Here is an 18,553-nt window from a genome sequence, read left to right as displayed (position 1 = left end):
GGTACATTGTCGATCTGGCGTCATGTTTATGTCCTGTGTCTGCTGGGTTTTTTTAAAAAAGAAAAAGTTGTAAACATGAGCAATATACTGACTCTGAGAAGAAGAAACTGTTGAAAAGTCGTTATTTTTGTTTTATGTGCGCACAAATGCTTGATAATATATCGATTGAACCACTAAAGGCATATGGTCTGTTTTAAAGATGTTTTTGTAACCTTTCAGAACCTTGTTGCCTACAGAAGATGAGGGAGCTTTCAGATTTCACCTAAAATATCTGTATTTGCATTAAGAAGATTAATGTAAGAATATATATATATATATATATATATATATGGACCCTTTTCACATTTTCGGGTTTCTCAGTAGTGGAAGTCGTCATAGTTGGGTAAACGTAAAGTGCAGTGAATGGGAGAGTACAACAAATATATATATATGTATATATATATATGTATATATATATATATATATATATATATATATATATATATATATATATATATATATATATATATATAGTTTTTTTTAATAATGAAGGAAAAACTCCACAATGGTGTTATTTTCAGAAAAAAGAAAATAATTGTGCAAGACTAATAACGGCAGCCAGAAGAGAGATCAATGTCAAATCTCTGATGTACACTCTGCTTTTCAAACGGTACAAGTGTGAATTCGTTTTTTGTAATTTCATGCAAAGAGGATATCATGCATTCATAAGTACATATAATTGTGCGTACATATTTATAAAAATCTAAATATTAAAAACTTTCAAAGATTTAAGATGTCGATAACTGCTAAACACATCATAAAAGTCTTGTGAAAAGGGTCTATTGTCTTAAATGCAAAGATAATTAGATGATGATGACTACCTGAGATGGTGGCAGCAGTTTTCCCGCTAACCGTTCCTCCTCCAATCAGTGACGCTGCAGTTACTAATGAGGGACTGGAGCTTTTGGCCCCACTCACTGCAGATGGCCCCGCCCCCTTTGACAGGCTGATGAGGGGCATGTTGACGCTCTTGGCAACTGTAACTACGGCACTAGCACCAGAGGCAGTCTTTGTGTTGGCGGCAGAGCTGGCATTCTTGGCCGCACTGATCACAGCAGCTTGATTGGCAGCTACAAGTACAGGGTGATGCAGTGGTGCTTTAGCCGTCTGAGGTAGCAGCTGAGTGGAGGATCCTCCAGTGGCTTCAGCTGACTGTAGTGAGAAAACATTAGAAGAGCTAAAGACAGGCAAGAAAAATATCACTTTTTGACAAAGTTTCCAGCATCATTTTGTTTGTCTCAATTTAAAGTCAAAGTTAATAGCCATGTTTCGACCCAAAGATGCAAATAAAGTACTGTTTTCACCCAATGAGTCAAAGAGAACAAAACAGTCACTTCCTGATAAACCGGTGCCAAATATAAAAAGAAAAATGGAAATTGCTGTGTTATGGGGAAGGCCTTTTATCATATATAATAACTCACTTGCGTATTACTTGCATCAGCCATGTATTTTTGCTCAAGGCTTTTCCATTTATTATGCAAAATAGTCCACGGTTAGTCATATTCTTTTGGAATCATCTCCGCTCATGCTTCTTGGAAGATTTGCATGTTCCGCTGATGTTTTCCATCAAGGATGGTCATTACTTCTTGCTGGTATTCAACAATTAAAAATGTTCTGGCCTCATCGTCCACCCATACATAAATGTAACTTTCCGCCATTTTGTTATCACATGATTTGTTGAAGCAAAATCCCATTAATTTTTTCCAATGTAGTTTATGCACATTTCTCCTTAACGGATAAAAAGTGTATCCCACTCAGTTGTGCGCATTATTTGTTTATGTGGATTTTCAAAATTTATGCGCATCTTGACGGTTTTTTTTTTTTAAGCGATTATCCAAAATGTGCATACAAATAGGTGGATGGAAACGCAGCTAATGTGGCAGAATGAACTAAATAAAAACATTACTGCATTTTATAGGATACCTCAAGCATTGTATTTTATGGCATTATGAATTATACAGGCAAAGTCAATACAAGACTTTCTATTGCCACATCTATATCACCCTGCAGCCCAAGTCTCACTGAAGCTAAGCAGGGCAGAGCCTGGTCAGTACCTGAATGGGAGACCACATGGGAAAACTATGTTGGAGGTGGTGCTAGTGAGGCCAGCAGGGGCGCTCAACCTGTGGTCTGAGTCGTAATGCCCCAATGTAGTGACGGGGACACTATACTGTCAGTCACTATGTTTCCATCCAAAAATGCGATTAACTTTATGTGCAAAACTGGATTAATCGTTTAAAAGATGAGCGAATAAAGCAGCGTTTCTATCCAACAAGTCAAAGCAAACAAAATTGCCACTTCCTGATAAACTGGTGGCAAAAATCAACAGTAAAAACTGAATTTGCTGCAGTAGGAGAAGCTGCGTCAATCTTTTCTTCATTTAATAAATGACTTGCATCTCAGAAGGCAATCCTGACACGCAGTGAATGTGCGGTGCCGTTTAAAGGCGTGAGACTTGGAGCACAGACGCTCTTGATTCTGGAGGTCATTAATAATAATATATATTAATTAATATATATAATATATATATAATTAATATATATAATATATATTAATAATAATATTAATAATATAATAACACTAATGCTGAAATGGTTAAGGCGTTTTAAAAAGACCAAAACTATATTTCAGATGTTTTAGAATGTGCTCAGACTGCTGGTTTGTCCATTTGCGCTCATTTTTATCACCACATGATCTCTTATAACAAAATCACATGACCTTTTTTAATGTGCATACTGGAATTTGTTCGGTAAAAGTGTTTCCATCGTAGTTTATGTGCATCTTTTCTTATCAAATAAAAAGTTTATCCTACTCAGTTATGCGCATATGTTATGCACATTTTCAATATGTATGCGCATCTTGGCGTTTTTATGAAGTGATTTAAAATGCGCACAAAAATAGGTGGATCTAAACGTAGCTAGTGAGCACCGTCTTTCGGATGAGACGTTAAACCGAGGTACTGACACTCTGTGGTCATTATAAATCCCATGGCACTTCTCATAAAGAGTAGGAGTATAAACCCGGTGTCCTGGCCAAATTGCCTCCATAGGCCCTTACCAATCATGGCCTCCCAATCGTCCACATTCACCGAACTGGCTCTATCACTGTCTCTCCACTCCACCAACAGCTGTTGTGTGGTGAGTGCACTGGCGCCATTGTCTTGTGGCTTTCGTAGCATCATCAAAGTTAATGCTGCACACTAGTAGTGGTGTGGAGAGACTCCCCTCATTATCGTGAAGCGCTTTGGATGTATAGCCATACACAACAAATGCATAATATGAATACACATTACATTACATTATTTTTATGTTTAATTAATTAATGATCAATTACGTACGGATGTTTAAAAGGGAAATGAAACGACACAACTGCAGTAGCTGGAACATTAGATTACTGTGTTCTATGTAGGCATGGGACGATAACTGTTTTGAAGGTATACCACGATTAGGAAAAGTCAAGATTTTAAAACCGCCAAAATTTTCTGCAATACCGTTCCTAAGGTATGTGTATGATTTCTTATTTACATTTTTTTAGGACAACAGTATCTATAGCAGAAAAAATATCCAAAGATGGCGTTTTAAATGGTAAAGAAATCTGTGCTTTTGAAAAAAATGAAGACAGCAGAAGTCAATGATTCATTTGAATTATATAGCCTGACATGTTTACTGTTCCAAAATATCATAAATCTTTCAAAAAATAAAATATTTTCAAATATTGTTTTCAAAGGAGAAAAAAGTTTTTGTATATACATATAAAAACAATATATTGTAGAGCAGTGAGCACAATACCGTGAAATTTTTATCCAAGGTTATCATACCGTCAGAATCTTATACCAGCCCATGCCTAGTTCTATGTGGGTTTTTATGTGTGTTTTTAAACTAAATTTACATTTGTAATTTATTATTTTAATGGCATTGCTATATGGTTTTTAGGTTTCGTTTTTTTTTTTTTTTTACAAAACTCATATTTAATTTGTCATTTTAATGGTGTTGCTTGTGGGATTATATCATTAAAATGGTTGTTAATGTTGCATGCCATATGTTGTCTTTTCTGTGTTGTGCAGTAGTTCTTTTATTCAAATCAAATTTCCCCAGAGGGAGACAATAAATTCTACATTTCCCCTGGAATACAATTGATCATTTTTGATCAAGGACAAAGCTATGTACCATTTACATTGCCTGACCTCACATCAATTAAGTAATGTAGAACTTGTAATTACTCTCACCTGTTGAGAGGTGGGTGTGGCACTGGGTGTTGTAGGGGTGGAGCTAGTGGCAGTGATGACACCTCCTGTCATTCTCAGGGTGGTCGTGCCTGGTTTATTTAGGTGACTTGCTGCGGCAGCTGTTACCATCTTCACTGAGCCATCTGACAGCTTCACCTGAGAGCCTTGAGAGCCACCCACCACCTGTCAATCAAACGTTAACAGGAAGAAATTGAAATATCCAAACCAATCAATCTGAGAAATGTCTTTTTCCTACCAGAGTGTCTGTTCTTTAGGGGTGAGAATCTATCTGTATATTTAAAATCCTGTCCTGTTTGTATTGTTATTTTTGTTAAATAATGACTACACAAGCATACAGTACATACATTTTTATCATGATTTAGAGCATACAACTGCTGTAAATGTAATAAAGAGCAACAACAGTTTAAATAAAGTAATTTCTGGCAGATTTACAACAAGTATCACTGCATGCTCTATTTTGCACAATCAAAGTGTCGCACCAAAATGCTAATAAACTTGTAATAAATGGTTTGTAAATTACTGTTAACCTTCATCTTTATTCTTTGGCTCTATCCTTCAAAACATTAGGCTTGAATTTTCAGCAAACAATGTTTAATATTTCAAAATATAATCAGATTTAGTATGGCTGCATATTCTTTATACACTTAAAAAATACAGATCAGAATAAGTTAGCTGTTTAACTGTACCATAAATTAGAGTTTAGATTCTCTGCCGAGCCCAGACTTGATCTAACCTGGGGTGCGTTTCCTCAAACCATCGTTAGCCAACTAAGGTCACAAGTTCCATCGTTACAAACATAGTTAATTGATTTGGCATTTCCCAAATCCATCGTTCCAACGATCATTCACAAACTGTGTCACAAACTTGTATGCTTGCAACTACACCTCTGGAGCTGTAGTTAGAAACATAGTTCCTGGCTGTGTTTTATTCCCAGTTATCCCCCTATGCCCTATTGATTTAGAACATTCTAACATTTAAACTTGGATTTTTTTTATTTAAAAAGCATTAAAGTCATCTCTCTTACATGTAATTTGCTTTCAAAGTATTTTTACAGTTCAGTTTTAGCAATCTTTGTTTACAATTGCGTTCCATTCGCAGTGCACTTCGAAAACATTGATATGATTTTGAACACAGCCATGGCTCATACGGAAAAATATAGGTGACCTATTATTTAAAAGCAGAATATATTATTCCAAACAAAAAAACACAGCATACGTTAATGCTTTTAATTTAGAGTAGGTTATTTATTAAGTGTCTGTACTGTATTTGACATGGGCCTGTTAGAACATTTCTGCAGTTGTTTGCATGAGTTAAATTGTAAATGTAGACTTATAAATAAATAAATAAATAAATAAAGAGTATCCTACTTAACAACAACAACAACAACAACAACAACAATAATAAAAATAAGAATAAGAATAATCATCATCATCATCACTGTTATAATTAAAGTAGGATTTTTTCATTTCCTAATAAATAACAAATATTAAATTTTATTTCTTATTAAATAGCCTCATTGTTTATTTATTTATTTATATATTTATTTATTTATTTATATGATATATATATGAGATTAGAATGTGTTAGCTTTTCTAAGTGATTTTATGTTTTATAATAGAATACGTAATGTTCTCAATAATATTTGTAAAGGACACACAGGCCGTATATGTGCCATTTACATATTTTTTAATTAATATGGAAAACAAGTGCATGTTTTTACCAAAACTAATATTGGATTATTATTTTTTTTTTTTCATGCGTGTGCGTGTAAAATAATATAATTTGCGCAAAGAAATTATGGGGTTCTTCTCTAAAGAACTTGTTACTACACCCCGTTTAGAGCATCATGAGTGTTTTACATTATAACTAACGTAGTTCAAACGGATCTTCAACAGTGAAACTACGGGTTTTGGGAAACACTCATCACTCAACATTCGTTCTTTTCCCAAACAATGCATTGTACTATGATAGTTCAGCCGCGAGTTATGTCGTTGTTTGGGAAACGCACCCTTGGTCGATATTTCCTGCTACTATCTTCTGACCGGGCCTGTCGTGATCAAGCATTTGTGTGTTTTTTTTTTTTGTCATTTATATTAGCCTAATTGCTTGAAGAGCTATGCACAGATCTATAATGAAAGCATTCGATTACTTTCATACTGTTTGTGCTCATTTAAGACATTTAATTGTGTTTAAAATAAAACATGACAGGACGGACATGTTTACATATTATTAAGTCTATTTGTTTGTTTAAAAACACACTCAAATCCCAAAGAGTCCACTTTCGCTCATCTTCAAATAACGCGTACAGAAGCTGATCTGAGTACAGTGTCTTTATACAGAGAGCATCCGTCAGTCAGCACCGTTACATGACTTGACTGATTCAGAGGTTGCATAGTAAATGTGGTTGTTTTTTTATATTCATTTTCAACGTGGTTTCAAGCCAAAATAAAGCGAAAGCAAATTCTCTTGAACAGCTCTTGCAATTAGGCTATATCACATTTTAGATTGGTTCTTTGTAGCTAACCTACTTTCACTTTTCATACAGATTAAAAATACAGGTGAAATTTGGGAAAATACTTAAACGGGATGGTAGCGGGATAGAATTGTAATAAACAGGAGAATGCTGGAAAAAACGGGAGGGTTGACAGGTAAGCAGAAAGGATGATAGTCAGTCTTCAATGTCCTCTTTTGTTACTTCTCCAAGCATACCCCTGAGAGCGAGGTAAGATAAACCTAAACTAATTTCTGTAGCTTAAACAACTCAGCACAAGTTATAACAGCACAAGTATAAAAAATAATACTAATAATCAGGCTCTGGTTTATAATTACAGTTAATGTGTTGGACCGGGTCAGGCTCGGACTCAAGGAGCATGGGCTCGGGTATGCTTGGGTTTAATTTTTTGGGCTCAATCTAAGCTCTACCTTAAATATATCTGCTAAATGATGACAGAACATTACTTCACCAATTTTTGACATTTTATTCTCACAAAATCTCTAAACTAGGGGTCTCAAACTGCCGGCCCGCAGGCCATTTACAGCCCACCCTCCTCCTCCCTCCGACCCGCAACTGACATCAAAAACGTACGAATTTTAAACCACTGTCATTATTGTGCAGTCGCGTCTAACGACTTGTGGTTTTGACCTGCCATCTAGTTGACATTTACAGAACTGCATTCAGATTAGTTTTACTTTCATTTTCTCTCAGTGTATGGTCGAGAGTGTCTTACATGCGTTTTAATTCTTTGGCTGATTTAAACGTTAAAATCTATGTCCATAAGTGCTCTATTTCTACTAAAGCTCTATTTTTGTAAATATTCAAGGCATGTTTGATTACTATCAGTTTTATTCTACTTGTATTTTGGTGTACAAACACGTTGCACGTTATGCTGGTGGTGTAACAAATATGACAATTTTGCTAAAATTCGATTAAAATGGTCTCATTTAATAGATTTTTACTGAAATGCTTATATAGATTTGCATAAAAACTATGTACATTAGTAAAATGTACTGCTAGTTTAATTGAACTTGTTAAAGTAAATGTGAATATGTACATACTTTTCCCCTCTTTGTTGTAGTTTTACAAAATAAAAAGAAAGATATTGAGAAGAACAATTGCCAGTAAAGTCACTTTAAGTTACCCAAACTGCTTTCTGCTGTTCTTACGCTATTGGGACAATACAATTGGCTGGGACAGAATAATAATTATTATGTTTATTATTTGTAGTATTTTCAAAGCAATAAAACTACCCATCCAATATGTACAACAAGAAACAAAAAGCTGGAGTTATGACTGCATATACTCTGTGGAAGAATGACTGGTGTGTGTCTAACGCTCTGCCATACACACAACAACCACAGATATATTTCAGCAGGTGATGTGTGACACGATAAAGGTGTTGATTTGCATCATCACTGGTGACAGGTAATGCTTGAAATATAAATGTCTTGTCTGTTGTTCTAAGATGTATCAATTATGTCAGGTTTCCACTTTTTTCTTGTGCTTGAATGTTAAATCAGCCCTCTATGAATTGTCAGTCACTGAAATGGCCCCCCTGCCAATTTGAGTTTGAGACCCCTGCTCTAAACCATTGGACTCTTTAAATTGAATATGATCCCAATGTATAAAAAATACTCTTGTAAATGTAATATTAAATGTGATGCGTAATTTTTTTGATTCATTTCTTGAAACCTGGTTGGGTCATCCATTTTTATTTTCAGATTCTTATGTTTTGCTATTAGCTTCAATTCATCTATTTCTTTCACTGTTCTACTACATCACTTTGGCAAAAATGTACATTAATATTCATGCCAACACAGCTTCAATGGACATGAAAAGAGAGTGAGAAAAAGACTGCAGTTATTTCCTTTACATAACAGAACTTGCAACACAGTGAAAAGTCTTTAACTTGTTTCACTCACACTCTTTCCTGCATATCTAATCCCTAAGGCCAATCTTTTCCTCAGCTGTTGTCTCTCTCTTCACCTCCTAGCAAATACCATCCATCAAACACAAACACTCCACCATGACCTCAGCCAGGCACTGCTCAATATGTGCAACTCTTTTACTGTATGCAAACAATCTCCAGCAAATCATCTAACTCACCAGAGGAATAGGTTTGATTAAGTTTCACCAGTCCTGAGGGGGAATAACGAGAACTCTTACAACAAAAAGAAGCAGAAATCATGTTGCCGGGTGAGCTTCACTTAATGATGAGAATTATGAGGGTATGATTCAAAAGGATAATTAAGCAAAAAACAAAAGGTAGATGGAAAAGGGAATGAAGAGAATAATGTGTGTGTGTGTGTTTACAGGTTGAATTACAGCTCAAATGTCAGCTGCAGGCATACTCATTAGCCTGCATCTGATAATCAGGACACACACACATACATAGGAGGGGCTCTGGAGAGAGTGAGCTCTTCAGAAGAGGCGTTGTGTAACACTAATGAAAGTGCAGCAAGTGAGACAAAGAAAGAGGAGAGATAAAGAAAGATCAATGAGATGGAGAGAGCGAGCGAGAGAGAGAGAGAGAGAGAGAGAGAGAGAGAGAGAGAGAGAGAGAGAGAGAGAGAGAGAGAGAGAGAAAATCAATGACAAACATGGGAGGAAATAATGGCATACCCCTGAACACTTCTGCTTTTATACAGTATGTAAACTGTATCCAATCCTGGGTCAATGTGGGCTTGTTTTAACATTTTACTTAAACTAATACGGTTCTGTTATGGTTTAGAAACAAATGCACTTTTACAAACTTGCATTGGTAACATATTCTGCAAAATAAAGACGTAATCTTCATTCGCAATATATACACACATAAAAAACAATAGTTTGTACCAATCCAATTCACTCCATCTATAGTGTTAAATAATGTCATTCTAATATAAATAAAATTAAAAAGGTATATTTATTATCAATAAATATACATTACATATCATAAATATAATACTTGGACTTGTCGTACCATTTACTGCTACACTGTAATGATTTGTAGTGATTCTTTTCTATCTATCTATCTATCTATCTATCTATCTATCTATCTATCTATCTATCTATCTATCTATCTATCTATCTATCTATCTATCTATCTATCTATCTATCTATCTATCTATCTATCTATCTATCTATTTATCTATCTATCTATCTATCCGTCATGGTGGCGCAGTGGGTAGCACAATCGCCTCACAGCAAGAAGGTCGCTGGATCGAGCCTCGGCTGGGTCAGTTGGCACTTCTGTGTGGAGTTTACATGATCTCCCCGTGTCGTCTAGGTTTCCTCTGGGTTCTCAGGTTTCCCCCACAATCCAAAGACATGCGGTACAGGTGAACTGGTTAAGCTAAATTGTTTAAAGTGATAGTGTGTGAATGAGCGTGTATGGATGTTTCCCAGTGATGGGTTGCAGCTGGAAGGGTTGCGCAAAACATATGCTGGATAAGTTGGCGGTTCATTCCGCTGTGGCGACCCCAGATTAATTAAGGCACTAAGCCAAAAAAGAAAATGAATGAATGAATAGATATAAACCAAACTCATCGCTGTTTACTGAGTGTAAACATAAACAGGGACAATGGAGCGGTTTAAAGTCATGTCGATCAGCTGGTTTGTCTACAAGTTGACATACTATCAATCTGCTGATGAATCGCAACTTTCAGAATCGATGATTTCAGTGAATCGATGACCTTCACGGCCAATCACAGTCATTATTGTTGAGTACTTGAACACAATGACAAATCAGCACTGTTTAAGAACGTGCTCCACAGCGCTTAACTGTTAGCAGGAAATGGACATTTTTAAAATTTCAGTATCGATTTGTACCGTATAGCAGTATCGTGACAACCCTAGTTTACAGTATACAACATATTTGGTAGAAATTCTGTGAGTTAAACTACACAACCCAAAAGAAATAATGCTAATCAAAAGGATAAGAGTTGGCTCTTTATAGAACAAAAATTATTGATTTTATTTTATTTGACATTTTTGCATTTACAAGGAAAAAGCTTTGTTATGGATGTGACAGATATGAAATTGGCACTTGTGTGACTTTGGTAAATCAAATATAATTGTTTGAAAACATTGACAGAGACATTTTTGAGTAGTATTGTAAAATACAAGCTAAGCAAATAACGTAGAAAGGGTTTCACTATTTCGGTGAAAAGAGTTTTTTTCATGGGAAGCTTGACATTGGAGGCAGAACATTGCCCAAAGCATTACATGCCCTCAATCGGCTACAGTGCATCCTGAAGCCATTACCTTTCCAAGTCAACAGTGCACAAGCAGCCATCCACAAAATTTAAAAAGAAAATAGGACTCATCTGACCAGGCAACCTTCCTTTGCTGCTTCAACGTCCAGTTCTAACACTCAGATGCCGAATTTGATTGTAGACATTGGTCTTCACAGGCACTCGGGGATAACTCTACAGCTATGTACTATATCCTCATATGCAGAAGAGTGTGTTGTGATGCATTCCTTAAATAACATCATTAAAATTTTGTGACTTTTGCCACATTCGGAAATGCCTTTCAGCTCAAACAGATGGAAACGCTTCCGCTGCCCTCATGAATAAATGAGCCAACCCCCTGTACCATGTTTGTACTTTGCCCTTCAGACCACTGTTGGTGAATTCTCACCACTGCTGTTTCAGAGATACTCTGGCACAGTTGCATTGCCATAACAATTTGGCCCTTGTCATAATCAGTTAGATGTATATTCCTGGACTATTCTCCTACATTCAACATACAGACTGTGTCCTCTTTACCAACAAATCTACCCAGATCTTAATGTGCAGCAATATCATCAATTTTTACAACACTTGCGGCTAGTCGTGATTTTTTTATTTATTTTTTGGCTCACCAATGCATAATTATATACAGTATTTAATGGTGGAGGAAATGGAATGAACAAAAAAATAAATAAATAATAAAAAAAGAGCCTTACTTTGTTACAAACCTGAGCCAAAATGGCTGCCTTCTGTCCCGCTGTGACCCGAATGGCCTGCTGGGTACTGGAAGCAGGACTCGATGCCACATGACCGCTAGAGCTCTGTTTCCCAGAGCCCCCTGGCTGGCCAACCAAAAACGTTCCCTGTAAAAAACCAATAGTAACATTATTAAAACTGCACAAACGGACAAGAAAAGGCTTTTGGAGGAATGTGTGAGTCTCTAACTGGACATTCATTTGGACAACAAGATCCCCAACTGTGCTAAACATTAAATCGAGGGTATTTATAGAGTATACAGCCACAGATACTTAATGCAAAAGCTAAAGGCCAATTTATACTTCTGCATCGTGTCCACATGGTAGATTTGGAGTAGACTTTGCACAGTTGCATACTGTTCAACGTACCCTGATGTGCACCCCTCAAAAAAGACACATCGGGGTGACACGCAGATTGCAAGATCTCTGATTGGTCGACTTGGTAATGGTGATGAGTGTCAGCGGGACAGAGAGCCGTGGGAGTGGAGCGAGGCTGGTGCAACTAGTATTTAACAAGTGTTGAGTCTGGCGGAGGACCTCCAGTTGGACACTTTTGTTTTGGGTTTACTTTATGATTAAAGTTATTGAGCGTGTAAGAAAAAATTATGAGAACATAGAAGATCTCAATCAAAATGTTTATTCATCATAGCAGTCTCAAAGACAGTAAGTACCCTGGGTACAACTGAGTCTAAATAAACCCTAAACATTCTTAGACTCAAACCTTTTGTACAGTTTTCATTTACTGCCTTTAGATGTTTAGATGTCGCCACAGTCATATAACCCTGCAGCCCAAGACTGGTTATTTACTGAAGCTAAGCAGGGCAAAGCCTGGTCAGTACAGATAGGAGAACACATGGGAAAACTATGTTGGAAGTGGTGCTAGTGAGGCCAGCAGGGGGCACTCAAAGTGTGGCCTGTGTGAGTCCTAATGCCCCAGTAAAATTGAAGGGGACACTATACTGTCAGTGGGGTGCCATCTTTCGGATGAGATGTTAAACCGAGGTCCTGACTCTGTGGTCATTAAAAATCCCATGGCACTTCTCGTAAAGAGTAGGGGTGTACGTTCGATCTGGCCTGTCATCCTGAATGTGGCCTATCGCACCACCATCAACGCCCCCACTGCCCCCCCCTCTCTCTTCACTGACCGACCGCACCTCAACCGCCCCTCCCCTTTCACTTTCTTGATCACGTCATATGTGGCCTGTATTACAGTAACTTTTCCTGGGTGAAAATGCTGTCCCAGTCTGCCCCTGGCTGCCGTCGCATCATCCAAGTGGATACTGCACACTGGTGGTGGTCTGAAAAGAGCCCCCTCATGATTGTGAAGCGCTTTGGGTTTATGGCCATACACGATTAATGCGCTATGTAAATACACATTACATTACATAAATGAAGTTGCTTCTTGGCTGTCGTCACACTGTGCTCTGTATGCACATGTAGTTTCAGCACCAAATTGTATAAGATGGTTCTCTATGTCCGCATACATCTTCATTCTACCATTTGCTCAAGATGTGATCCTCTCAAATATTGCAGAGACAACAAACTGTTGACCAATCTTCTCTATCATAATTCAGCCCTTTTGGGTAATGAGCATTAACACACCATTTAGAGTAGAAGTTGGGTTGAGGCAAACTAAATTCTTACAAGCATTTGGCAGTTCCCGCCTCTTCCTTGAATGAATGCAAGTTTGAGCAACTTCTAAAGTACCGTTGCATGCATTTCTGGTATAAAACTCTTCTGGTAAATAAAATGTAGAAACCCCACTGTCTACTAGGGTTTTGATAGTATTACTGCCAAAGCAGCACATATATAACACAGAATTAAAATTGCTCACAACAGTGTTGGCTACATGCAAAGTATGCACCAGAGGTACAGCGATCACTTGAACCAGAAGTAAATATCAGATAAATCAGTTTTTAATTTACAGCATGTCAGTTCAAACCAACTTTCAGGATCCAATTTACATTGCAAGAATACGTCAAAATCCAAAAAAATATCTACAGGAAAGACTATCACCTGTGGAGTCTGTTTGAGGATGTAAGAAGTGTAGGATAAATTGGAAGGCAGGTTGCCAGACCCTGAGGACCCACTGGAGGAATGCGACCCTCCAGAACCAGAACTCTGAGACTGTTGACCTACAGACAGAAACAAACTGGCATATGTTTATATGTATACACAAAGTGGCACTTCTCAATTACATGATGTATTTGTGTCTGACCTGCACTGTGTGAGGCCCTCAGAATGGCTCCCTGAGGGATAAGAAGCAGTTTGCCTTTGCCCGAAGGGTTCTTGCTGTTGGTGGTTAGGTACAGTTTGGTGCCCGGGGGCAGATTGGCTAGGTTTGCCAAATTATTTGCTGGCAGCTGTAGGGTGGCCATAACTGAAAGACAAAAATAAAGATAATTTACAACAAAAACAATAAAAGAGAATCAGATTTTAGCAGGAAACAGTTTAATGAAGTGCCAATATGCCAGAAGACATAAGACAACAGACACATAAAGACATAATCTATCAGTGAATGTCATCCTAAAGGGGTAGTTTATCCAAAAATCATTATTCACTCACACTTCACTAGTTCTGACTCTTTACGTTTCTTTCTACTGTTAAACACAAAAGAAGATATGTTGAAGAATGCTGGAAATCTGTATCTGAGCGACATTCAGAACCTTTAAATCAATCTAATTTTTCCAGGTCACTTTTTTCAATTACTTTCCCTACTTCCCATGTGGAGTCATGTGACCCGGCTCCGTTAAGGCTGATTTATACTTCTAGGTCGATTTATGGTGTGGCACAGCCTTCTTTAAAATGTAACTACACGTTTGCACTACATTGATGATGATTGGAAGCTGCGCCAGAGATGCCTTGATATGCCTTGAGATGGCATGTTTTCCATTACATTAAATGTATTATTTACATTAAAATATTGTCTACAGAAGATGCAAGAAATGTACCGTTTAAAATATTATTTACAGGATATACAAGAGTTATTTTATTTAGAAAAGATACTTAAGATACTTTATTTTTTACTTTTAATATGAAAAACATTGAAAATTTATCTATTTTTTCCAAAAGTGCAAGTTATTTATTTTTACTGAAATTAAAACATACATTGCCTAAAATCAACAGTCACTTTTTTCTCATAAAAAAAGTGACTGCTGATTTTAGGCAATGTGCATTTTAATTTCAGTTGTTCAACATTGATGTTTAATAAATAATCATGGATAGTAGATAATGTGTGTTTCCTTTAATTATTTTAAAATCAAGTAATGCACCTTTCATTTAAAAATCTCTCACTTCTAATATGTGAGGTTATTTACTGTACAAAACATGTCAGTGAACTATGAGGGTAAAAAAAATAAATAAATAAATGAAAAATCATTCATTAATTGTAACAGAGCTAAAATGTTCAATTAATCAAGATTTTGATTTAAGGCCAAATCGCCCAGCCATATTACAGGTTTTGAGCTTTCTTCAAAATATCTTCTTTTGAGGATGAGCAATTAGTAAGTAATTTTTGATTTTTTGGTGAACTATCCCTTTAACCCCACTGAAAACAACTTTATGTTCTGAAAAAAACATCTTATAAATATAACATATGCATAGGCATCCTTCATGGTTCATACATAATTTTACTACTAAACTTTCATGACTTTTCAATGACTTTCAAAACTTGGAAAAAAATTTGGTTCATGAAATGTCTACGTACACGTAGTAAATAAGGAAAAAAATGCACGTTCAAATTTATTACAGTATATCAAAAAATTTGACTTTCCATGTAGTTTATATGTATTGTTGCATCTGTAAAATCTTGCTGTCTGCGTGAAAATTTTATAATGTTGGCTTGTGTTTTCACAAGACTTAAGATTAGTACAAATTAGCCTTTAGCACCCACAGTATCTTACCTCTGCAGTTAGATACTGTTTCTGGACATAATACTCAAAATACATCTTGAAATACAGTGAAAGCGAGTGAAAGAGAGGCAAAGCTAAATTGCTTTTGATTTTTTAAGTTACTGCTTTTTTTACCCATTTTATTTTTTTGAAGTTTACCCATCAAATATAGTGTCCAAGTATAAGTCAAGTTCATCTCAAATATATTCAAGAACACAGATAATTGTTAAACAAATTTTCATGACTTTTCCAAAACATTTTGTGTTTATTTGTTTTACTAAAACTTATCCAGGCCTGGAAAATGCCTTTTAGAAATTTCATGACTTTTCCAGGTTTTCCAGGACCGTATGAACCCTAATCCTTTAAAAAATACGTTAGATTGTATAACTGGGAAAATTAACTGTGTATACACTTGAAAGCTGTAGTCTCCATCCAATCCTTTTCGGATTTTGATTGTAATCTAATAAAATTTTTTAAAAATTGCTTAAAAAAAACGATAAACAAATAATCTTGAAATAAACTGAATAAAAGTGAAAAACTGAAACCTTAAGTAATCATGCTCTTTTTATTTTTGACAGTACATGGATGCTATACATTTTTATTCTATGGGAAAAATACATTTCCAAACCTGTTTCTTTTATCTGTCAAACACAAAATAAGATGTTGATTTGCCATTGACTTTAATAGTATTTTTTGTTCCTACTATGGATTTTAATGGCTGCTTTTTCCCAACCCTCTTCAGAATATCTTGTTTTGTGTTTAACTAAAGAAAACAATTCTAAAAATTTAGAACCACCTGAGTGCAAGTAAATGATGAGAAAATGTCCATTTTGAACCATCTCTTTAAAACGATTCTAAAATACATCCACATACAGGTGTTTTTTAAAATCAATCAAACTAAATCCTGATTCCCATTGGTGGCAGCAGGGAGATACGAGTGTCTGACTGAGTAATGGCGTTTCCTAATGGTTTAGTCAGCACTGCAGTACAGCCACACACACTTAGATTAGCCCTGTGAAATTTCTCTCTCAGCACAACATCTGCTGATCAGCCCAACAAACACTTCTCCAAACACGCAAACAAATGCACAATCTTGTTCTCTCACCCACACACACACACACACAAACACACACCACTGCTCTGAACATCTTAATTAGCATCCTTGGCAAGACGAATGCTTCTTGAACTTGATGCACTTAGGCACACTTTGCTTTCTAAAAATGAATACATGCACACTTACATTTCAAGATTCAGAAAAATATTTACACAATTAACAATTATTAGAGCTAACGTCACATTCCACAGAGTTTGAAATTAAAAATCAAGTTCTGATGGGATTGATTGTCTTTTTTATACCTGGGGTGTGCTTTATTTGAGAAAAAAATGAGAACAGAATTTTATTTAGGATATTTTTTCTTTTAATAATAATAATAATATAATAATAATAATGATAATGATAATAATAAAACAACATTCTGTTGAATGTACCTTGGCTTGTTTATTTATGTCATGGATAGGGTTGGGTACCAAAACCAGGGTTCCGTTATGGCACCAGTACCTATGTAACCGGTATGCACCGAACCAGCATATGAATTTCGGTGCCTATTTTCAGTGCCACTGGTGCTGGGACAAGAACGTAAGATACATCAAGGGGTATACAAAGGTACACATAGGTACGCGTTGTGTCACCAAAATCTCTAAACATTTAATTCTAAACAACTTTGAGAGATACGGACAGCATCGGCGATGTTAGGCGTTTGTTGTTGTTGCTTAGGGAACGCACACACATAGGCAACACGTGCAGTACAGCGCATCCAGTGAGCAACTCCCTTCAGATTCATCAACACGCATGATTGCGTTCTAAAGTATGTCTATATTTTACAAGGATTCTGACATACTGTAGCAACGTGAAGCAGATGCTTTACAAAAGTTGCGTGTAAGGGGGAAAACACGTCAAACTTAATGAAATATTTGAGGGCTCATGAAATCAACAAAGGCAGAGAAATGCACGACATCATTTGGCACTTTCACGAAGTATGTTTACATGAACACCAATACTCTAATTTCAATATGATTAAGACAACACTCTGATTAGGAGTCAACCGTGTAAACAGCTATTTTTGATTATCTTAAAGGACCACAGACACCCACGTCACAAAATGCGGAGGTTTTTTCTTTCTATTCGGCGTGCGGTATCAAATTCCTTTATAACAACTTTTCCACCAGTCCTTACTTCATATTTTTATCCCAATACCTCAGTTTGTCATGAACAATATGTTGCTGAACGAAAGTGACACTGACAAACAGCAGTTAAAGTAAAAAAATGTAAAATTAAACACCCCAAAAAATTACATGAAATTCTGGATAGAAATGTGGATAGCCTGGTGACACAATGACATTAATAAATCTATGAACTATAACATGTTAAACGAGATCATGACAGGAACATTCAAAAGCAACTCATGTAAACATCTTAATCATATTATTGTCTTATTCAGATTAATGCAAATAATTAGATTACTGATGTCCATGTAAACGTAGTCACAAGCCCCAACCCTAGAAAAAAGGTGTCCCCTGATTTTGATAACAGCCTTTCCACAGGTTAGTAGTAAACTAATGTAATGTTAATTGTATAATGCAAATCTTTTTCTAGTCAGGCACCGGTACTGTTGTAAAATAACCTAGACATGAATAAATAATTATGATACTAAAGCCAGCAGTAGGTGTTGGCAAGACCCCGTATTCATGAGTATTCTTTGTATCATTCATTCAAACAATTCATTCAAAAGGGCTGATTCATTCAGAAACAAACCATCTGTCTTTATGAATAAGACATTGAACCAGTGGTTTGCTCGATTCTTTTAAAAACAGATTTGTTCAGGAATAATGCGAATGTTCTACTCTAGCCCAGT

At 36.1% G+C, this 18,553-nt stretch overlaps 1 protein-coding gene across 3 annotated transcripts in view; it reads right to left on the bottom strand.

Moving 5' to 3' along the window:
* Positions 1 to 18,553, bottom strand: part of yeats2 (YEATS domain containing 2) — a 90,317-nt gene that overhangs the window by 34,803 nt on the left and 36,961 nt on the right. For 2 of the 3 annotated variants that reach the window (XM_056480563.1, XM_056480562.1), the window contains exons 16-20: positions 13,970 to 14,131; positions 13,768 to 13,886; positions 11,713 to 11,859; positions 4,265 to 4,447; positions 861 to 1,191 (exon numbers count right to left, since the gene is read on the bottom strand). In XM_056480563.1, the coding sequence (XP_056336538.1) occupies positions 861 to 1,191; positions 4,265 to 4,447; positions 11,713 to 11,859; positions 13,768 to 13,886; positions 13,970 to 14,131 (942 nt within the window). The remainder of the gene's footprint in view (positions 1 to 860; positions 1,192 to 4,264; positions 4,448 to 11,712; positions 11,860 to 13,767; positions 13,887 to 13,969; positions 14,132 to 18,553) is intronic. The other variant, XM_056480564.1, reaches the window with a different exon arrangement.

The sequence above is a fragment of the Danio aesculapii genome, chromosome 2 (genome assembly GCF_903798145.1).
Source record: "Danio aesculapii chromosome 2, fDanAes4.1, whole genome shotgun sequence".
NCBI lineage: Eukaryota > Metazoa > Chordata > Actinopteri > Cypriniformes > Danionidae > Danio > Danio aesculapii.
This window is presented reverse-complemented; position numbering and strand designations above follow the sequence as displayed.